The sequence below is a fragment of the Hemiscyllium ocellatum genome, chromosome 9, assembly GCF_020745735.1.
Source record: "Hemiscyllium ocellatum isolate sHemOce1 chromosome 9, sHemOce1.pat.X.cur, whole genome shotgun sequence".
In the NCBI taxonomy this organism is placed as follows: Eukaryota; Metazoa; Chordata; class Chondrichthyes; order Orectolobiformes; family Hemiscylliidae; genus Hemiscyllium; species Hemiscyllium ocellatum.
This window is the reverse complement of record NC_083409.1, coordinates 70395591-70420103: the sequence shown is the minus strand read 5'-3', so window position 1 is coordinate 70420103 and position 24513 is coordinate 70395591. Positions and strand designations below refer to the sequence as shown.

Sequence of the window (24513 nt, the reverse complement as noted above, 5' to 3'; positions counted from 1 at the left end):
CATGGTTGCAATGGTCAAGATGGTACAATAACATCTCTTCTTTCTCAGGCAGCTTGGGAAATTCAGCATGTCCACAGGGACTCTCACCAACATCTACAAATATATCATAGAAAACATTCTATCTGGGTACATCATGGTTTAGTACGGCAAGTGCTATGCTCAGGACCAGAAAGTTGTGTACACAGTCCAGACCACTCATCTATGGACTCCATTTACACTTCATGTTGCAGTGGAAAAGCTGCCAACATCATCAAAGACTCCACTCATCCCACTAACACTCTCTTCCAATCTCTTCCATTTGGGGAAAAGATACATAAGCTTGAACATGTGCACCAACAGATTCAAGAACAGTTTCTTCTCTGCTGTTATTAGACTGCTGAATGTGACCTCAATAATTTCAAATCATTGATCCTGCTTTGTGCACCTCTTGTACTGCTTGTAATCTTGTATACCTCACTCAATCTAAACACCCTATGATCTGTATGCCTTTGTTTGCCATGATCTGCCTCTACTACTCACAAAACAAAAAAAAATCACTATACTTAGGTACATTTCTTAACAATAAATCAAATCAAATATTACTGCATTGTTAGTATTACTAGTACTGGATCAAACAGAAAAGGGTGAACAACTGGTAGCTGAGTAAAGTGAAATAGTGCAGATGTTGGAAATCTAAAATGGAAATAAAGAATGCTGAAAGCACTCAAGAGGGCCCAGAAGCATTGGCGGAGAGAGAAATAGAGTTATCAAACTGAAATTTTAAATCTTGCCGAACTTCAGAATCTCCTTCCTCATCTGGCCTAATCTTAAGACAAATATTTTCTGACACTTGGATTATACATTGTATTTTCCTGAACTAACCATTATTGGCAAAATCACGCTACAGGTGCAGTGAGACCCATTTCAATGTCTGGAAAAACTTTGCCATCTTTTACACTTTTCACAAGTGTCTTTCTCCACCCGAGCCTGCAAAATTTACTTCGCAAATGGCAGGATGTTGTTCTGCTCCTTATGAGGCAAATTAAAATGCCATATTAACATTATGTAAATAGCATATCCTCCTTACATTATTGATTATGTAATTATCAGCTTTTCCCTCATTGATTGTATCATTTGTTATCTCACTAACAGGAAATTTAATCTGTGAAGCAGGGTTTCTGCAATATATTGGATTCACTAAATAATTAGGATATGTGGCACAGAATATGCAATTCGGCCCAAACAGTTTATGGAAAGTCCTCATGCTGCACAGGCACCACATAGCATCATAAACAACCAAAGGATTTTGGAGGAATTCCTGATTTTGCATCTCTAAAAGTTAGAGTAGTCTAAATATTATGATATCAGATGATGTGACCTAAGGAGTTTTAGATGGTATACTTTGGAGGTAATGGTTGAGCTCTTTGCTGTTGCTAAACCTACTGCTTCTACTCTAGTTCTACTCCTTGTAGCATTTATTATTTCCAGTTTTAATACTAGAAGTAACAAATTAAACAGTAAGGGTAGAATCTTCCCAGCCTGTGGATGATGTGGAGCATGATGAGAGAATTGAGAAAATCAGGGAGCATGTTCAGGAAGGACCTTCTTGACATCAAGAGCAAAAAGTCCCATTTTCCAACCAAATGTTGAACAGTGAAAGGGGATTCTTGCGAGTGAGTAGCATGGATTGTCACTCATCAACAGCCTCATTATTACTTAATTTCACTTCATTAGTGTGTAGCCTCCCATCCTACCATCCACTATAGGAAAACTAGATTGTGAGAATACCGGGTGGATACCATACACTGCTTGCTCCTCTGGAGTGCTATCATGGATATCCAGCATTATTGTCCCAGGGCGTGCTCCCAAGCAGCAGAAATATGCACCCCACTTTCATGGACACTGGTATCTAACAAGTGTTAGTCTTCATGGCACATCTCCAATTCACTGCACAACACTGCTGCATTTCAGTGCTGCACTTTGGAATGCGCCAGCAGCTCTCATTAAGATGCTATTGCATGGACAGATTTTGTGCAGGGACAGGCACCTAGCTAATGGCTTGGCTGCATCTCAGGGCTGTTCACTTGCTTTCTTAATGATCACTCACCTAGTGCCTACTCAGGTGCTTGCAACATTCCAGCCTTGCCTAGCCTTGCCATTTTGTATTTTATCCCCTCAAATGGAGCTTAAAAGCAGCTTGTCATGGTTGTTAGCACCAGCAATCAAGGGGTTTCAATGTGTCAATGCATTGCTATGTCAATCTCACACCTATGTCATGTGCCAGTTGCTTATATACCAAAAACAGACTACATGTACTTCAAGTAAACAGCAGTGTAGCAATAAGTACAAGGGTTTGAGCAAGGAAGATGTGTGTGTATGCACAATCTGGGGAGTCAGTCATATTCAGCCTTGTCGATCCAGTGCAACCAGCCTAGAGAATCCTAGGAACATAGTTGGAGAGCTGCATAAGTATCAATCAGGGACCTGGTCATTGATTGTTCGGGGCATTCTGGCTACGTTGTCCAAAGGTGTGGATCATAATCAGTCCAATGTTCTGTCCACCAAACATCTAGGGCGAGGGGTGTAATCAGGGACTTGTGTTACCAGAGGAGGCCAGGAATTTTAGTGGTCAGGACGCACAGTGGATCACTACAGTGAAAGGGGCAGGGTGTCAAGTCAATATATAAATGTGAAAATGATCAAGCATTGGTTGGTAATGTGTCATGGGGATGGAGGGAGCGTGCAATGGTGGGCAGCACCCTGCTCTGTAATGAGAGAAAGGGAAGGTTGTCAAAGAAGATGACGTGTCTACCAGCTTTAGTGTTGGTGCAGGTGTGGGAAAAGTGGTGAAATGTGCCAAGGAAGTAAACAGGCAGCACAGAGGACATGCAGAATTTACAGACTGTGGTTGTTGGGATGGGTGAGTGTTACTGAAGAAAGATGCTGTGAGAGAAAGTGTAGCATTGGTAGTTTTGATGGGTGGTGTGTATAGTAGCCGATACAGAATGAGTATGAAGTAGCAGAAGGAAGTTGGTGGTACTTACCCTGGAGCAACAGAGATGATCATGAACCTTTTTCCTCCATTGCTGAGTGGTCCTCCAAACTTTGGAAGCCACACTGAACCAGGTGGTAAGAGAAACTAGGCTGGCAAGGTTTGATGGTGTGGTCTCCTGTTATGGTTCTGGAGGAAGAGCAAATTGCTCCTCTGCATTACCTCATCTATTAGAACTTTCAAAACCCTGTCTGCAAAGTGGGGCACCAATTTCTCTTTGTCTGCCATGAGATCCCAAACTGTGATTAGCCATGCAGAGCTGGTCCAGAATGCCAACTATTTTCTGGGTGTACAACAATGTTTTAAAGATGGCTCCAGTGCAGAGATGCTGTTCTATTCTAGGATAGCTGGCCAGTGGTGAGTTCGTTTAACTACAACAAGTGAGAGAATTGGGCCAGCATTGGACTAAATTACACCTTAGAAGTGGAGTAAATGGTTAATAAGGTGATAGGACAAGAAAACCTACTAGATCCCATGGAGCGAAACCCTCTATGTAACTTGGAAAAATTAGAAAGACAAAATATTGTTAACTTCAGCCACTAATTTTTCTTTTACAAAACATCTTTTTTTGTTTAAATGCATACATTCTGGGTGATAACAAACACAGAATGGAAAAGTTGGCTGCTTCTAGATATTACCAGTATGAAAGTGAACTTTGCATCTCTCTTGAATGTGACACCTTCCAATTGTATTAACTTTCTTGTCAGTCAACGTAAAAGAACCTCACATAATGTCTCTCCCCGACTGGTGTGGTTTGAAAGAACACTACCAAAACTGCTTAAACTTGATGTAATGTAAGCAACAACTCAGTTATCTGCTACAAAACACAACGGTTTTTGATGAAGGGAAATCAAATCATTAGCTGTATATATCAAACCAAAACTCAAATCACATGATTGAAACTGGATTTTGAACAGCTTTAATTATACAGACTTCTTTAATCAGTCTGTTTATAGCACCAAGAGAACTCATAATAAGTGCCTCTGATCTCAATCTTTTTCAAAATCTGGAGTATGACAGGCAGTTGTTGTCTGCAGTATTGAAATGTCTCCCAGGGTCTATTTTAGGGTGAGCCTCGAGCCTCCAGCTTCTGACATGTGCTGTAAACATCTGGCCATTTAGAGCCCTTTGAGATGAGAGATCCATATCTACACCCTCACAAAATATGGTACTCCATGTTAATAAAAAACCTTGTTTCATATCTGTGACTCTAAAAGAAAGGTTGCTACTGACAACTGTTTCTTTTACTCTCTATCTGTGTTGTGTGGCATTTCTTTTTTGAACTAAGTTCTGTGGTTTATTTTGAATACTTTCAAACAATACTTCGCCATCTGTCAAAGTGGAATCAGATAAGCGTAGAACATTACAACGTAGTACAAGCCCTTCAGCCCTCAATGTTGCACCAGCCTGTCATACCAGTCTGAAGCCCATCTAACCTACACTATTCCATGTACGTCATATGCTTGTCCAATGACGATCTAAATGTACTTAAAGTTGACGAATCTACTACCGTTACAGGCAAAGCATTCCATACCCTAACTACTCTCTGAATAAAGAAACTACCTCTGACATCTGGCCTATATCTATCACCACTCAATTTAAAGCTATGCCCCCTCGTGCTCACCGTCACCGTACTTGGAAAAAGCCTCTCCCTGTCTACCCTATCTAACCCTCTGATTATCTTATATGTCTCTATTAAGGTTCAATTCCCGCCTCAGGCGACTGACTGTGTGGAGTTTGCACATTCTCCCCGTGTCTGCGTGGGTTTCCTCCGGGTACTCCGGTTTCCTCCCACAGTCCAAAGATATGCAGGTCAGGTGAATTAGCCATGCTAAATTGCCTGTAATGTTAGATAGGGGGTAAATGTAGGGGCATGGGTGGGTTGCGCTTTGGCGGGTCGGTGTGGACTTGTTGGGCCGAAGGGCCTGTTTCCACACTGTAAGTAATCTAATCTAATCTAATCACCTCTCAACCTTCTTCTCTCTAACGAAAACAGCCTCAAGTCCCCCAGCCTTTCCTCATAAGACCTTCCCTCCATACCAGGCAACATCCTAGTAAATCTCCTCTGCACCCTTTCCAAAGCTTCCACATCCTTCTTATAATGCGGTGACCAGAACTGGACACAATACTCCAAGTGCGGCCGCACCAGAGTTTTGTACAGCTGTAGCATGACCTCATGGTTCTGGAACTCGATCCCTCTATAATAAAAGCTAAAACACTGTATGCCTTCTTAACAACCTTGTCAACCTGGGTGGCAACTTTCAAGGATCTGTTTACCTGGACACCGAGATTTCTCTGCTCATCTACACAACCAAGAATCTTACCATTAATCCAGTACTTTGCATTCCGGTTACTCCGACCAAAGTGAATCACCTCGCACTTGTCCGCATTAAACTCCATTTGCCACCTCTCAGCCCAGCTCTGCAGCTTATCTATGTCTCTCTGTAATCTACAACATCCTTCGCCACTATCCACAACTCCACCGACCTTAGTGTTATCTGTAAATTTACTAACTCACCCTTCTACGCCCTCATCCAGGTAGTTTATAAAAATGACGAACAGCAGTGGACCCAACACCGACCCTTGCAGTACACCACTGGTAACTGGACTCCAGGATGAACATTTCCCATCAACCACCACCCTTTGTCTTCTTTCAGCAAGCCAATTACTGATCCAAACTGCTATATCTCCCACAATCTCATTCTTCCACATTTTGTACAATAGCCTACAATGGGGAACCTTATCGAAGGCCTTGCTGAAATCCATATACACCACATCAACCGGTTTATTCTCATCTACCTGTTTGGTCAGCTTCTCAAAGAACTCAATAAGGTTTGTGAGGCACGACCTACCCTTCACAAAACCGTGAAGGGTATGTGACTATCCCTAATCAAATTATTCTTTTCTAGATGAATTTAATCCTATCTCTTATAACCTTTTCCAGCACTTCACCAACAACTGAAGTAAGGCTCATTGGTCTATAATTACCTGGGTTGTCTCTACTCCCCTTCTTGAACAGGGGAACCACATTTGCTATCCTCCAGTCTTCTGGCACTATTCCTGTAGACAATGATGATTTAAAGATCAATGCCAAAGGCTCGGCAATCTCCTCCCTGGCTTCCCAGAGGATCCTAGGATAAATCCCATCCGGTCCAGGGGACTTATCTATTTTCACACTCTGCAGGAATTCTAATACCTCTTCCTTGTGAACCTCAATCCCACCTAGTCTAGTAGCCCATATCTCAGTATTCTCCTCGACGACATTGTCATTTTATAGAGTGAATACTGTCGAAAAAAATTCATTAAGTGCTTCTCCTATCTCCTCTGACTCCACACACAGGCTCCCACTACTGTCCTTAATTGGCCCTAATCTTACGCTCGTCATACTTTTATTCCTTAAATACCTATAGAAAGCCTTAGGGTTTACCCTGATCCTATTCGCTAACAACTTCTGATGTCTCCTCCTGGTTCTTCTGAGCTCTCTCTTTAGGTCTTTCCTGGCTACCTTGTAGCCCTCAAGGGCCATAACTGAGCCTTCACATCTCATCCTAACATAAGCCTTCCTCTTCCTCTTGACCAGAGATTCCACTTCCTTCGTAAACGATGGCTCCCACGCTCTACAGCTTCCTCCCTACCTGACAGGTACATACTTATCTCAGAGACACAGGAGCATTTCCTTGAATAAGCTCCACATTTTAATGTGCCCATCTCCTGCAGTTTCCTTCCTCATCCTGTGCTTCCTAAATCTTGCCTAATTGCATCGTAATTGCCTTTCCCCCAGTATATAGGAGAAAATGAGACTGCAGATGCTGGAGATCAGAGTTGAGCGTGTAGTGCTGGAAAAGCATAGCAGGTCAGGCAGCATAAGAAGGCCAAGAAAATTGACATTTCGGGCATAAGCCCTTCATCAGGAATCATGATGAAGGGTTTATGCCCGAAACATCGATTCTCTTGCTCCTCGAATGTTGCCTGACCTGCTGTGCTTTTCTAGCACAACACTCTCAACTCAGATAAGCATATGTTCATTCATAAGTGTTAAGGGTGGATTTGATTTTCTAAAATTGCAGTGATATTTAGAACTAAGCTTGTTTTTATATGGATTGGAGAATAGGCAAACTGGATAGAATTTTAGCACAAATAATTCATTTTCAACATTTCAGCTAGTCACTTCAAAGCTAAACTTGAAATTATAGCTCAGTTTGAAGGCGATGTGAGAAATAGATTTTTATATGTGAACTGAGGTTATTAAACTAGATAATTATCTTCAAAGACTTTGCATCAATAATTTGAATGGTTTGCATCCCACTTGTGCAATTTAGACATTTTTTTTAAAGATTGTAAATGCCAAGCTTTCATAATAAACAAGAGCAATGATATGTAAAAATATTAACACCACTAAATGATCGGTTGTGGTTGAATAGATAATAAATAAGTCCTAAAAAATTGAAGCATGATGCAATCTGATTCCAATGCACCTATTTTTGAATTTAATGGAGGTGTGTTTGGCTTCATACAAGTAACCTGTTTGATGGAATCAGTGTAGAAGAGCAGGGATAAGTCCAACAAATAGACTGAGGTCACAGGAGGCAATACCTATATAGTAGGGTGAACAAACCAAGCTTCTACCTCCTCATCCTCCCTGAAGAACAGTGCCATGTCATTCAGTCACAGATATCTGCAAGTTTTTGAGAAGTATATGTGTTCTGTGCTGTTTCAGATTTTTCCATTTGTTGCACAAATCATGATGTCCCTAATTTTTTTGTTGGCTCTGATCCTTCCAAAGTGCTATGAAAAACAAGTCAATGCACTGACTGTCTCCAAGATATAAGGCATTAGGCAGGTGGTTGTTTGTATGGGTTAGCGAGTTTCGTAAATTTATCTAAATGTCAATAGCTAAAATAAGTGGGCCACAAAGGGAAACAAGCTCTCTGCATCTCCCAATGCACATCTGCCTCTGTAGCTGACTTCTTATAGGTACCTGCTCCCTCTAATTACAGCTGCTTAGATTGGTCTGAAGGTGACATTTGTTACTGTTGTGTTATATTCTGCAATTTATCCAGAATTATAGTTGAAGGAGTAGAAAGGCATTCGGGAGGAAAGTTTGGATCAGGAGAATTTTGAAAAGGAGGAGGAGTATGAAAATGTGACTCCTACCTCCACAGTCTTTCGTCATGTGGTTTGATACAATAATATGGGCTGAATTTTCCTAGACTCCAAGTGGACAAAATGGCAAGTTCAGAAAAATGAGATTACGATGCTAAGCAAAAAAGACTGTTTTTGCAACCACATTCTGAATGGCTGGATGAATAGGAAAGGTTTGGAGGGATATGGGCTTGGAGCAGGCAGATGGTACTAGTAGAGTTTGGGATTATGGTTGGTTTGGACTGGTTGGACCAAAGAGTCAAAGTGTGGTGCTGGACGTGCACAGCCAGTCAGGCAGCATCTGAGGAGCAGGAGAATTGGTGTTTCGAGCATAAGCTCTTCAACAGAAATATTGAAGAGTTTATACTCAAAACATCGACTCTCCTGTTCCTCGGATGCTGCCTGACTGGCTGAGCTTTTCCAGCACCAAACTTTTTGACTCTGATCTCCAGCATCTGCAGCCCTCACTTTCTCCTGATTGGACCGAAGAGTCTATTTCCATGCTGTATGATTCTATCAGGGTTATTGAAACATATAACATTATTTGGAGGCTTGGAAGAGTAGATGCAGAGAGCTTGTTACCCTTTGTGGGTCAGTCTTGGATCAAAGGGGATCATCTCAGTGTAAGGAGTTGCCCATTTAAGATAATAACGAGAAGGATTTTTTTTCTCCATAAGCTCCATTATTACAGAGTATATATGAAACATCTGTCAATCCCTCATGATGTTCCTGATACACTTGCAGCATTCTCATTCTCAATTGTGGTCTTTCAGTGTTTTGCCTTTGTGTCCAGCGGAGCACTGCTGCCCACACACCTCTGACTCCCACTGCCCCAGCTGGGACCCACCCATACACGTTCCTGTCACCAAGGAAAGATTTGGTGGTGTAGTGTATTGTCACTGCAAATCTTAATCTTCTAGGGAAATGGATTCAAATCCCATCATTGTAGCTGGTACAATTTAAAATCAATTCATAAAAAATCTGCAGTTGAAAAATAGTCTGGGTAGTCACGCTCACAACATTTTCATCAATTGTTATAAAATCCTATCTAATTCAATAATGTCCTATGGGGAAGGAAGTCTGCCATCCTTACCTGGTCGAGTCTTACATGTAATCCAGACCATGGAAATATGCTTACTTTTAAATGCTGATATAGCCTAGAAAACCACTCAGTTCAAGAGTAATTACAGATGAGCAACAACTGTTGATCTTGTCAATGATGTCCACCTCCATGAAAGAAGAAATATTAAAACATCATTTCTATCTCACTTACAAATTGTAAACAATAAAACAGATGTATCACATTTCAAATGGCTTGTGTACAGCAATGGTGGCTGAATATTTGGGGAGGTAGGGAAGCGCATAGAGAGCAAAGGATGGTGTCTGCTGAAACCTAATAAAGTGTGAAGAAAGATGGATATGCTTATAAAGACAGAATGAAATAGTTCTCAGCACAAATGTATGTACTAGTTAATGATGTACTTACTTTCACTAACCTGGTTATATCATGAAATTACTTTCTGTACTGCATCCAAGACCAGGACAAGAGGTATCTGTTGGTCACTTCAGCAGCAACTCCAACTATGCCTATTGCTAATAGCTACAGATTTCTTCATCCATTGCAGAGGAAAAGTATATCTCTCCTCTAAGTGACTGCATCCAGCAGAAATTCTTGGAAAATATCACTGAATCTTCAGTTCTTTTAAGCATGCATTTCCGCTCTGGCCCTTGAAGTAGTGGACTTGAGATTGCATCAGGTGAGTCAGCAGCATGTTTGTTGCACATATTGAAGACACAAAACATGGAAATCAAAATATATCGCCTGAATTGTTTGAAATAGAGAATCTGACTCGCTGACTTAACCACAGGTTTCACTCAACCGTCATCTCTCAACCTCCCCTCTTGCTTGTAACCTTTTCTTTTGTATTAACATGAGGAATATATTGTAACCTTCCACATCTATTGCCTTTAACTTATTTCCTTGGTCACTTGTTTTATTGTTAATGTACCAAAGATATTTACTGTGGTTTAAATTTAATGTAATGCTTACAAAGGATTGAATCAATAATCCATTAATGTGGCTTTCATAGCTGAGTGTTTCTTTCCGTTTTTGCTCAAGAGGATCAATTTCAATTCACAAGGGCCATAATGTAATTATATTTTGCTTCTTGCACAAAAGAAATTCACATTTTGTGTGATTCTTGCTGATTCCAGCAGTGTTTATATGCAATGGGAGTGTTTCCTTAAAGGAAACAGTGATTGAATTTAGTATTCAAGAAGCTTGAAGTAGGTAGAATAGAGTGGAATAGAAAATTATTGTTATGTGTACTTTTATGTGAAAAATACAGCAAAATGTTTTATAAGTCGCCCCACCATGTTGTGTATGTAAATGACAGAAGTCACACATAATAATAAACTTAAGACAAAGTTCATCACAGTTCAGTTAACTAGGGAAAGCCTATTTAGGAACAATAGAATACCCTGAACTGGGACAAGACCACCATGCTGGGCTACTGGAACACCTGGATGCCAAAGATGAAGAAGACCTCCACGCCGGGATGAGACCTCCATGTTGGGTCAAGACCGCCACAAGGGAACCTGTCATGCTGGGCCAAGGCTGTGTTTCTCCTCCTTGAGGCACTGGATCGAGCTATAGACCTGGAGTCTCAGCCTAGCCTGCAAGACTGGGCCGGGCAAACAACCCAGAACTTGTTCCTCAATTACTGGGAGACTAGGGTTGAGTGGTGTCTGGCTCATCCTGGTGTTACTGCGATTGCCTCTGTTGCCACCACTGGAGGCCTCCTGCTTCACTCACAATTTTCCAGGTTTAAAAGAAAAACAAAGAGAAAAGAAAATAAAAGACAAAAAGCAAAAGTAAAAAGAAGGAAAAAGAATAAGAAAGCCCACAGGAGTGGATGAGCCCTGTACTCCACCCCCTACTTTGCTGCCATTTTGCAAAAAATGCATCTTGATGCACAAGACCATTTTTTTTAGTTGTATGAACAAAATGTAAAAGCCTATAGAAATGGTGATTATATATTGCTAATTGTAATCACAGTATATAGTGGAATATATTTGTTCCGTGTATTCTGACAGACTCGTTCCTCGGATTTTTTTTTACTCTTGAATAAAATCTGTGGTTTCCGTTATTGCAAAATATTTAACTGATTCTGTTCTTTCTTATTTTGCAGTCTATGATGTATGTTATAAGAATACAGTATATATTATTCTTAAATAATAACAGTAATAGAAAATGCTAGAAATACCTAAGTATCTGATAAGAGAAAAAGAGTTAATGAGCACAGTTTTCCAGGTCCCAGGATGGTGGTAATGGAAGAAGGATCATCCAAAGCAGTGGACAGCCAAACTATACATTTAGGCCCACAATATAGCTTCATTGCAATTTCTTGCAGACATTGGTCAAATGGCAAAATATAAGGACTGAACCAAAGATGCAAACAGTTAACTTGAAATTTTAAGTTCACCAGTCTCAGGTAGTTCAACAGAGTTAGCTGAAATAGACTGCCAAAGGAGTTCAGCAACAAAGATGATAAAGGAACAATGGTAGAAGTTTGGAAAATATTTCATGGCTTAATCCAATAAAAAAGAACTCTCACAAGGTGATAAATCAACTATGCTTAACCAGGGAAGTTAAGAGATAGCATCAAGTTGAAAAGAGATACCATTTCAAAAAGATTTGCAGCAAGCCAGAAAATTGTGAAAGTTTAAAAATGAACAAAAGACTAACAAAAAAACAACAACATAAAGGCAGAAAATAAACTTTTAGGGAAAATATGTAAGTAATATCTAAATGGATAACATTATGATATAATCATTGTATCATAGCATATGTTGTGAAGGTATAGAAGCTTCAGGTTCCACCTTAACTGGGGCCAGTAAAGCTGCCTTGTAAGAGTGCCACAGCGTTTTGGTTTGTAAGCCAACATTCCCCCTTTTCTGACCCCATCTCCCTGACAATGACAATAAAGCTGAGATCTTTGCTGTCTCTTTTGAGGGGAATCAGTTTTATATTTAAGGAAGGAATAAATAAGTGAATTTGTTAGTTCACTCTACTGAACATGTAATCATATTAAGCATGAATAACTTAATATGAGCCCAGACACTGAAGTACCCGTGATTGTAATGTATTATATAATCAAGAGCTCTAATAGATGCTTGTTGAACCTTTCAGTAGCACAATATCCATATCTAGTTTTTATCTTACAGGCGTTAAGGTAAACACTGGCACATCAGGTACAAATATCTTGCTAGAGGTAAAGCCACACATAGTGGCAGGTCATGCTAATTTTGGCCTGTTGTCTTCTGCCTATTTAAATACTGTGATGTCTAAGAAATTATTGTTTTCATTGTGTGTTGCAGCTGTAAGTTTGCTTCATGGTTGATACTATTGAAGATGTTGATGAATTCTTCCAACTTTGCTTCTGTGTGAGTCAAAATAACCTGGACAATACCACATATACAGAAGCCATTGTTGTTATATGACTGCATCACCAAATAAATGATTTAATGCAAATGAAAAAGGAACCCCTGAAACCAAAGTAACCGACAAAAGTCAAAACTCAGCCCACAATAAAAATCTCAAGAAGAACCCTGGGAAAATAATACTTTAGCTTCTGTTAGAAAGCTTCCTGTCCATCTGTAAGTTCTCCAAATAAATTTTGTCCTTTAGCATTCACTATTTCCTCAACAATTGGAGACTGAAGTGGTCTGTTTCCAAGCTGCTGCCCTGAAAATGGGAATGCTCCATTGCTGTGGCCACCATATCTAGCTTTGTTGCTGGAAATTATATATCTGATGATGGCTGTGACCCCCTGTTGTCTATAATTCTGCTGCCGTTCACTGGCCAGTTGCTGCTTCCTGCTGACTGCTGACCAGTGGCATGTAGCCAAAACCTGTGAGTCAGATCATCCAATCCTCTTTTTCTTTAGGCTTAAGGCTTTGGTCTGCAATCAGTTCCTGACTTCATCAATCCAGATTTCACAAATTTTAGTCACCATCCACAAAGCACAAGTAATGAGTGTGATAGAATACTGCATGTTTGCCTGGATGAGTGTAGCCCACCAACACTCAAGAGACACCATGCAAGAGAAATCAGCCTGTTTGATTGGCAACACATCCACAAACATTCATTCCCTCCACCACCGAAATACAGTGGCAACAGTATGTGCCATCCATGAGATGGATTTAAGAAATTCACCAATGTTCCCTAGATAGCACCATCGAAATCCATAGCTACTACCATGTAGAAAGACAAGGGCAGCAGATACATGCAAACAACACCACCTGCAAGCCTTCCATCTTTCTGACTTGGAAACATAATTGTCGTTCCCTCATTGTTAAACTCTTAGAATTTCCTCCTCAGCAGCTTTGTTGGTGTATCAACACTAAATAGCTTGCAGTGGATCAAGAAATCAGCTTACCGCCATCTTTTGAAGGGTAACTATTGATAGGTAATAAATGTCCCAGCCAGTAATGCCAATATTCCACGAATGAATGAAAAGAATCTTTCTGATTCTTGATGAAGGTCAAAATTTGAGATTTGATGTTTATAGTTTTAAATACTTTACTACTATTATATGAATTAGTAAGAACTGAATAACACTAGTTCTACGTTGTGCTAAGTGATTTTGTATTACTTCTCCAAAAAAGTGGATTTTATGCTGTTGTCATTAAACTGTACGTGAAAGGATTGTGAATTGGAGTGAGGGATAAAGCGGTGTAAATCAATTTTTTGAACTGTGCTGTTTTTCATTGGAGGTCCCCAATAGTAACATAAGATCAGAGAATGAAATTATCTTTTGGAATAGTCAAAGATGAAAGGCTAACTTAATTTGATCCAACAGTTTGAATACTTTATATGCATTTATTTGAAAGATATACCAAAGGTAGGTTGAAAACTTGATGATATTATCTACAATGCAAGTTAACACTTTACAGTGTAAGGAAATCCAACTGTTTATGAATTTTCCATGAGGATCATTTATGTAGAAATATATTAAAACCGTCATTGCTCTGAATAACCTATTACAATGATGTTAACAAAAAACTTTGTTAGACCATTTTACCGTGCCATTTATATTCATCTTTCTTGGAGGACAAATGTTCAGACTTGATGCAATTGCATACATTAGATTAAAATGAATAAATTAATGTAAATGTATATGATTCATTCCTCCTCTGCGAAATTAAGAAATTTTAGAAACCAGGACATTGCTTTCATATCTGGCAAACATGCCTTGATCTCAAATAATAGCTATATGACTGTTTAAGAAACAAAACAAATAACAATATAAAATAAATCATTTTAGTACTGAAGTTTTTCTTTCTTTTACATAATCTGAAATATTTTTCCAGAATACAGAATTTAGCCGCACAGGTTTAAAGTGGAACCTAATGGGCCTTAAGTTTATGTCTTCAGAAACTGATTTGATTGTGGCTTTCTGAGATACCTTAGGAAAAGGGTTAACAATATAATTGGCAATCTGGGATGTTTAAATGCAGGGTTTCCATACCTTCATTCGGTAAAATATATATTCACTGCCTGATATGATGTTGTCAGCAATGTAGTATGAAATCAACATGCTAATATTTGCTATCAACACAGTTTTCAAATACTCTGCTAATGTTCAAATAAAATATCCATAAAGATCAGTTTCTCATGATGATTTTATTTTATTGATCCTACTTAATTTGCAATTGTAACATTTTGACAATGATATATTAACTCTTGTACAAAATCACTTGATAACTAAGATTGTTAATGGGGTTGTTTATTGTAATAATTGGACAGGTACCTTTGCAATTTGTTTGACTGTTTCTTTTTGTTTATTTCCATCTTTCTCTAGTAAATCTCAATCCAGGAGTAGAACAAAAGATTGTCTTCATCACAGCCCGTGTACACCCTGGGGAATCACCTGCATCGTTCGTGTGCCAGGGTTAGTATTGTATTCTACCCTCAAAATAGTCCCTGATTAAACAAACATCATAAGCGGTTGTTTAGCATGACTGAAAGTAAATTTATTTTCCATTTTAAAACCATATTCTGAATTTTGGATTGAGGAAGCACACATGAAATAACGAAAATAAATTTATAAAGGATTCCTCATCATTTATATAATACTGAAATTGCATTTGCAATTAGGGTGCTTGCTCGTGAGCAGACAATAGGCCAGAATTTTGGGTGGACATGGTGGGGACACCTCGAGGTGTCCTACTTCCACAAAATTTATGAATGAAGTGTGCGTGGCACACAATATCTAACCAGTAGGACCTTAGTTATAATATTGTAAGTAAGCTTTTATTTAATATAGATAGGTCTTCTGGCCACTCATCTCAGCATGTTTTCTAAAGTAATGAAAAATAGTTTGCGAGCTTAAGTAGGGTGGTTAGTCACACAATGTCATTATCAAACTAGCAATAGCCCCATCACTAATGGAAACGCTGAAAATCAAATCTGGTTTATGTTTGCCCTGTTGTTGCAGACATTTGCCTGGATGTTTGTATTAATTGTTGTGTGTCTTCCAATGTTGTGCTAATGGTTGAGCTAATTGTTTGAAGGATGAGGCAAAATTTGTCTAAGCAAGCAGTAAAATCCAAGTAATAAAAAATAAATAAATTCAGTTGCATTTTCCTTTTCTAACTGAATCAGAACAATTTCTTGTACATGCTGAACAAATTCCTCTCCATCTAAACCCTTAACACTGTGGCAGTTCCAGTCTATGTTTGGAAAGTTAAAATCTCCTACTATAACCACCCAATTATTGTTATAGATAACTAAGATTTCCTTACAAATATGTTTCTCAATTCCCTTTGACTATTAGGGGGTCTTAATATAATCCCAATAAAGTGATCATCCCTTTCTTATTTCTCAGTTCCACCCAAATAACTTTCCTGGATGTATTTCCAGGAATGTCCTCCCTAAGTACAGCTGTAATGCTATCCCTTATCAAAATGCGACTACCCCTCCTCTCTTGCTTCCCTTTCTATCTTTCCTGCAGCATTTGTATCCTGGAACATTAAGCTGCCAGTCCTGTCCTTCCCTGAGCCACGTTTCTGTAACTGCTATAATATCCCAGTCCCATTGTACCCTGTTCCTCTTGCATTGAAATAAATGCAGTTTAATTTATAAGTCCTACCTTGTTCTCTGCTTTGTCCCTGCCTGCCCTGACTGTTTGACTCGCCTTTGTTCTCAACTGTACCAATCTCAGATTGAGATCTTTCCTCACTATCTCCCTGGGTAATTGCTGCCCCTGGAATTTGAGGAAATCACCTCCAATACCAAAAACACCTCAAAAAAAGGAGCAGCTGTAACAGCCAGAAACTTTTTCCTGTCCGCCATTTTGGATTACCCAGAATCCAGTCCCCATACAGAACTGGCTCAAAGGTAGAAGGCAAAGGGTGCTGGTGGAGGGTTATTTTTCAGACTTAGAGGCCTGTGACCAGTGGAGTACCACAAGGATCCGTGCTGGGTCCACTACTTTTCATCATTTATATAAATGATTTGACTGTGAGCACAAGAGGTATAGTTAGTAAGTTTGCAGATGACATCAGAATTGGAGGTGTAGTGGACAGCGAAGAAGGTTACCACAGATTACAATGGGATCTTGATCAGATGAGCCAATGGGTTGAGAAGTGGCAGATGGAGTTTAATTCAGATAAATGTGTGGTTTTGCATTTTCGGAAAGCAAATCTTAGCAGGACTTATACACTTGATGGTAAGGTCCTAGGGAGTGTTGCTGAACAAAGAGACCTTGGAGTGCAGTTTCATAACTCCTTGAAAATGGATTCGCAGATGGATAGGATAGTGAAGAAGGTGTTTGATATACTTTCCTTTATTGTTCAGAGTATTGAGTACAGGAGTTGGGAGGTCATGTTGCGGCTGTACAGAATATTGGTTAGGCCACTGTTGGAATATTGCGTGCAATTCTGGTCTCCTTCCTATTGGAAAAATGTTGTGAAATTTGAAAGGGTTCAGAAAAAATTTACAAGGATGTTGCCGGGGTTGGAGAATTTGAGCTATAAGGAGAGATTGAATAGGCTGGGGCTGTTTTCCTTGGGGTGTCGAAGGCTGAGAGGTGACCTTAGAGAGGCAATGTCTTTTCTCTGAGGTGGGGGAGCCCAAAACTAGAGGACATAGGTTTAGAATGAGGAGGGAAAGATATAAGAGAGACCTAAGGGGCAATATATTTACTCAGAGGGTGGTATTTACTCTGGAATGAGCTGCCAGAGGGAGTGGTGGAGGCTAGTACAATTGCAACATTTAAAAGGCATCTGGATGGGTATATGAATAGGAAGGGTTTGGACGAATATGGGCTGGGTGCTGGCAGGTGGAACTAGATTGGGTTGAGATATTTGGTCGGCATGGACGAGTTGGACCGAAGGGTCTGTTTCCGTGCTGTACATCTCTGTGACTCTGTAAGTGACTTCAAAGAAAATCAAGCAGAATGTTGAAGGGGCTCTGATTTCTTAATGCCAATTCTGTTGCTGTTGTACTACGAGTGAGAACACAAAAACAAAGGAAAATGTGAATAAGAATAATTCCTCATGATTTATATAACTTTGCAATTGAATTTTCAGTTAAGGTTATTGCCCATGAGCAGGCAACAGGTTGCAAATTTTTTTGTGCAACTCATAGAGTGACAGAGATATACAGCATGGAAATAGACCCTTTGGTCCAAATCATCCATGCCAACCAAATATCCTAAATAAATCTAGTCCCGTTTGCCAGCATTGTCCCATATCCCTCTAAACCCTTCCTAATCAGGTACCCATCCAAATTCCTTTTAAATTTGTAATTGTACCAGCCTCTATTACTTCATCTGGTAGCACATTGCATACACGCAACACCCTCTGCGTGAAAAGGTTGCCCTTTTGGTCTCTTTTAAATCTTTCACCTCTCACCCTAAACTTATCCCGTCCAGTTTTGCACTCACCACCCTGGGGAAAAGATATTGTCTACTTACCCTGTCCATGCCCCTCATGATTTTATAAACCTCTATAACGTTATCCCTCGGCCTCCAACACTCACGGAAAATAGCCCCAGTGTATGCAGCTTTTCCCAATAGTTCAAAACCTCCAACCCTGGCAACAGCTTCCTAAATCTTTTCTGAATCCTTTCAAGTTTCACAATATCTTTCCTATAGCAGGGAGACTACTGAATGCAGTATTCCAATAGCAGTATATCCTGTACTGCTGCAACATGACCTCCAAACTCCTATACTCAATGCACTAACCAATAAAGCACACATACCAAATTCTTCACTATTCTATCTACCTGGAACTTCAATTTCAAGGAACTATGAACCTGCACTCCAAGGTCTCTTTGTTCAGCAACAATCCCCAGGACTTTGCCATTAAGCATATAAGTCTTGCTTTGATGTGCCTTTCCAAAATACAGTACCTCGTATTTATCTTAACTAAACTGCATCTGCCACTCCTCGGCCCATTGGTTCATCTGATCAAGATCCCGTTGTATTCTGAGATATCATCTTCGCTGTCCACTACACTTCCAATTTTAGTGTCATTTGCAAACTTACTGACCGTACCTCTTATGTTCACATCCACATCATTTATACAGATGATAAAAAGCAGTGGACTCAGCATCAATTTTTGTGCTGGCCACAGGTTTCCATTATGAAAAGCAATCCTCAACCACCACGCTCTGTCTTCTTCCTTTGAGCCAGTTCTGCATCCAAATATTCTGGTTTTCTTAGTCCAGCTAAATTCATTTTTGGTTATTTGTTGTGCAGCCATGATTAGTTCATTGTTCAATTCTTTGATTGTTTATCATCACTTTAGATATCCATTTCTGATATGTATTTTGATTGTTTTTGAGGTAACTCTATTGAATAAGATGTTGACACTTCTTTTGAAGTGCTGTCAATGTTAAGTGACTCCAAATAACCAACTTACATGTATGAAATTAAATACATAAATTCACCCCGTGTATGTGGATATAGAGAGAGAGGTAAAGAAAATATCTGCCTATCATAACGGCTATAATGTGTGCAACATTGCACTGATATTGAGTAACTGAATAAACTTAATTTTTGTTAGCTCTAATTTCAACACCATCAGAAGGTTGATTTTTGTTTGCTAGTGCGATTATTTATGATGCATGTTTTTTTAAGTGTAGACATGATCTTAAATAGAATAATCGCAGAAGATTCAAAAAAGTAATGTACACAGCTGCTGAATCTTAATTTATTGATAGGCAAATTTGCATTTATAACTATGTCAAAACTCAGCATCTTTTTCCAGAATTTTTCCACCTTGTTTAATAAAAAGAAGGCATGAGAGATAGAAAAACTAGTATGCCACTTGTAACTTTTTCCCTTATAGGGTTAATAATGAGGAGTGGCAGTAAATGCACAGACAAAAGATTGTGACAGAATCTCTTTAGTGTAATAATTTTCCTTCAGAACTAATTAAGTGCTCATCTAGCATGGTTTTCTCAATTGATTTAATTGAAATTACCCTTTAGTCTCATAAGGCAAATTGATGGAAATTGCAATTGCTTTGTGGCCTTTTCAAGGGCAGACATTTATTATATCACATTCTCTGTACAACAACAAGGTTAAATTATTGCACATAGATTAAAACCTTAATGAGTTTATTAGACTTTGGTAACAAATGTTAGAACATGAGGAAAGTCAAGAAAATGCCATTTCATCCATCAAAGCTCAGCCTTTAAGTGTTTTAATATCTGTTTTAGTACATAACCCAGTTTTTTTTCACAAAACTTGAATTACTGAGAAACGCCATTAATTTTAGATCAAGATTCCCTGAGATGAACATTACAAATGGTGCTCCTGATACATAGCCATATTGTAGACTTACCTATTGGGAGTTAAAGTCGGGTCCAATAATTTTTCACATTGATCTGTACCCATTTGAATTCTTGATATTTATCAATCATATATCTTAGAGTAATAAGGTATACAGCACAGAAACAGACCCTTTGATCCAACTCGTCCACACCAACTAGATGTCCTGTGTAAGTCTAGTCCCGTTTGCCAGTATTTGGCCTATATTCCTCTAAACCCTTCCTATTTATATGCCTTTCAAATGTTGTAATTGTAGCAGGGTCCACAACTTCCTCTAGCAGCTCATTCCATACATGCACCACCCTCTGCACGAAAATGTTGCCTCTTAGGTTCCTTTAATATCTTTCCCCCCTCACCTTAAACCTGTGCCTTCTAGTTTTGGACTCCCCCCCCCCCCCCCCCCCCCTTCAGGAAAAATACCTTGCCCATTTACCCTAACTATGCTCCTCATGATTTTATAAATCTCTTTAAGGTCACCCCTCAGCCTCCAACAATGCAGGGAAAATCACCCTAGCCTATTCAGCCCTTCCCTATAGTTGGAACCCTCCAAACCTGGCAACATCCTCATAAATCTTTTCTGAAACGTTTCCAGTTTTACAGCATCCTTCCTATAGGAGTGAGACCAGAATTGTGTGCAATAGTACAAAAGTCCTGTACAATGTCCTGTACAGCCACAACATGACCTCACAATTTCTATTCTCAATGCACTGACCAATAAAGGCAAACATACCAAACATCTCCTTCACTGTCCTATTTACCTGCGACACCACTTTCAAGGAACTATCTTAAAGGAGAAATAAATTGCCCAATCTCCATCTTTATGCCCAAAGAACACAACTTCTGATTGTAAAGTAATTGGAATGAGACAGACATCCGTGATATTTCAACTGAAGTATTTTTGCAATGGAAGAGAATTTCCTTAAATTCTCAAGAATGAGAATAAGTAAGGGAGAGTTGCAGATAATGGAGCCTTGTGCTACGTTTTCTTGTGCCAGTGGCAAATTATTGTGTGCAAGTTTTGTAAACACAAGTTAACTTTGTCTTTAGACTTTGCATCAAGCCCCACTGAGGCCAGAGGATCTAAGAGATGGTAGTATCAAGGACATAGAGTCTTAAATCGAGAGCAACTCAAGCTGTGCAAATAATCTATTTCTAATGTTCGTGTGCAAGAACTACAGAAAGGATGCCAGATTGTTGCCTGTTTGTGCCAAGATCTAGCTAGTTTTATGTAATTGGCCTTCAAAAGTTAAATTCAAGTTAGTTTGAATATTTTGATTCATACTTCCAAAGGTAGGAGATTTTCATCCATTATTCAGGGCAGTGGCTGAAAGTAATTCTGGAATAGAAGTCTGTTGTTTAAAACTCATACCTGATGACCATGACCACTATATTGTGAATCAAGTTTTGCCTCCTACCATGTATAATATAATACATGCATGCATATATAAGCATTCAGTGAATAAGTTAAGTGTTATCAAAGGTATGTTTGCTGGCATTAAGTTCACACTATCTGATCAACTTCATGCTCTTAGTTTTATAATCTTGTAGGAACCTGCACTAACTGTTCTAAACATGATCGTCATTTCTCTGTAATACTCCTTACTCACATTTGAGATACAGGTGTCCCCCGCTATCCGAAAGTAGAACGTTCCTATGAAACCATTCGTAAGCCAAAATGGTGTAAAGCAAAGAAGCAATTACCATTAATTTTATATGGGAAAAATTTTTGAGTGTTCCTAGACCCAAAAAATAACCAATCAATTCATGTCAACTAGCATATAAAACTTAAACTAACACAAAAGTAAAGACCATTGGAGTTTGGGGTGGTGGGAGGAATAGGAGATTGGGGTGTAGGAGAGAGATGAAGAGAGTCATCTATTAACATCTCATCGTTGTCTGAATCCATCAAGGCACACAGGTCACTAATGTCTGCACTTTCTTCTATGTCTGCCTGCCACGATGTCATCATGCACAGATGCTCACAGACACATTTCAAAGCTATGACTCCTTAATGATGAAATGCTGAGTATAATTCTCAGGGAAGATGCTTGGCAGCACCACTCTCACTGTGTGCATTTTTTAGTAAAAGCAAAAGTCCTTTGAGTTAGTGAAAACAGGTACTAAAGTAGGTCTTTCGTAAAAGCAATTTGGTGAAAAGCCAATGTACAAAAGCAGGAGATACGAGTACATAACTAGGATTCTGATGAACCTCTTTATTAATTGGATCATTAATGTTCCTGCAACAAAGTAAAAGGTGAGAAGAACATAACAGTTTCAATTTTGTTCAGAGAATTTTAATTCATATTCCTCCTTAGCACCACTCAACATTCTTCCAGAAGTTCTGAAAAGCTAATGTTTTAACATATCCTTTATCCATTTTGTGAATATGTAATATTGTATATTGTTGATGTCTAAACAAATTCCATTTAGTTGCTGGCTCAAATACATTTATCTGCTTTTTACATCGGTGATGTCTTAGTTCAATGGTGCAGGGAAGTATTTTGGCATTTTTAGAATTTCAGCATGTGTGCTAGAAAGTGAAAAAAAATCTGTTCTCACACACACAGATCCAGTGCAGCAAAACAAATGTCAAATTGAAGATATTTGACGCTGTAATGTTCTCTGCTTAAAGTCAAAAGGACATTCAAATTCTATCATTGTGAATTTTCCATGTTTTTCACCAATTGTCATATAATCTCTGAGAGATCAGGAATTATAGCATAGGCAAAGCTATTGGATCAGTAATTCAGAAATCCAAGGAAGGCATTCAAATCCCACCATGGCAACTAATTATTTAAATGCAAGAAATTATTTTTTTAAATTCCATCATAAAAAAAATTAGTCTCACGCACAATGATGCTGAAATATCAGATTGCTGTAAAAATTGGTCCAGTTAATGGATGACCAAGGAAAAATGATTTTACCTTATTTACGAATTCCAATGCCAGAGGAAGTGGTGGAGACTGGTACAATTGCAACATTTAAAAGGCATTTGGATGGGTATATGAATAGGAAGGATTTGGAGGGATATGGGCTGGCTGCTGGCAGGTGAGACTAGATTTGGTTGGGATATCTGGTTGGCATGAAAGGTCTGTTTCTATGCTGTGTATCTCTTTGGCTCTGACTCCATAACAAAAACTGAAAGAACTCTTCCACTAGTCAAGCACCAGCCTGACATAATCTGAAAGCCAATGTCTCAGATCCTTCCAACACTGTTCGGCCATATGTTTTGTCTGAACGGTAGGACAAGGCAATAAATGGTGGCAGTGGCACAGTGGTGTACAGCCAGGAGGAAGTGGCCACAGGAGTCCCAAGCATTGGTTCCCAGCCTCATGGTGTCTAGTGTCATCACGGAAAGGAAATCTCCTGTTGATTTCCATCTACTGCCATCCCTCAATTGATGAATTAGAGCTCCATGTTGAATGCAATTTAGAAGAAGACCTGCAGTTACCAAAGAATGGAATGTCAATATTCAAGAAGGTTGACATCATACAGGGCCAAGCAGTCACGTGATTGGCACCACATCTAACAATGTAGTCTGATAAGGAACTTCATTATTTAACACTGAGTGTCTGTAGCATTACATTTGAATTAGCTGGCTGGAATCTGAAGCTCAACTCTACCAGATTAGATTTGCAGCAGAAGGTGTGATAAATCATAACAGCAAAAAAATCTAGTTGACTTCAGCCTCATTAATCTGCATTTCACATATGCAGTTGTCTTTGACAGTATTGATTGGAATGACACCATGTTGCAAATGGGTCCAGATCAGTTTAGGATATTGGGTTCACATAGACGAGTTGTACCGAAAGGTCTGCTTCCGTCTATTTAACTCTATGACTCTGTGTTGTCCTTGTGGAGGTGAAGTTCCATTTTCACAGTGAAGATATGATCTTTTATGCTATGTGGCAACACCGCATTGTCTAATAGGACAGATTCAGGATATACAAACCAAACCGAAGAAGCAGCATGTGTTTGACAGAGTTAAGCCATTCCACAATCAATTTTTTGAATCAAAGCTGTGCAATCCTGCCACATCCAGTGATGAATGGTGGTGAGCAATTCAATAACTAACTGGAACAGGAAGTTCCACAAATATGCCCGTCTCCAACAGTGACACAGCCCAGTACTTCAGAGCAAAGACTTGGAAAAACAATTGTCACCACCTTCAAGTTGAAGTGCCAAGTGGATAACGTCTCTTGGTCTACTCAGGAACGTAAGGAGGTGAGTCACTTGCCACAGAAAATTCAGCACCTGACCCATTGTTGTAGCCACAATAGCTGCTCTCGTTAAGCTTCTGGTCAGGATACTTATGGTTGGGGATTTGGTAATGGTAATGCTTTTGAATGTGATGGGAAGATGGTTAGATTTTTTTTTAAATGGTCATCACCTGAAATTGTGGAGCTTGCCACATGATTAGCTCAGACTTGAATTTGTCCAGGTTATGCTGCATGTGGAATTGAACTACATTACCTAAGGAATTGTGAATAGAAT

General features: G+C 39.2%; 1 protein-coding gene across 1 annotated transcript in view; it reads left to right on the top strand.

Annotated features, from left to right (window-relative positions):
- agbl4 (AGBL carboxypeptidase 4) overlaps positions 1 to 24513 on the top strand; it is a 766018-nt gene that overhangs the window by 637440 nt on the left and 104065 nt on the right. Inside the window, exon 7 of the mRNA XM_060829584.1 lies at positions 15040 to 15129. Coding sequence (XP_060685567.1) covers positions 15040 to 15129 — 90 coding nt within the window. The remainder of the gene's footprint in view (positions 1 to 15039; positions 15130 to 24513) is intronic.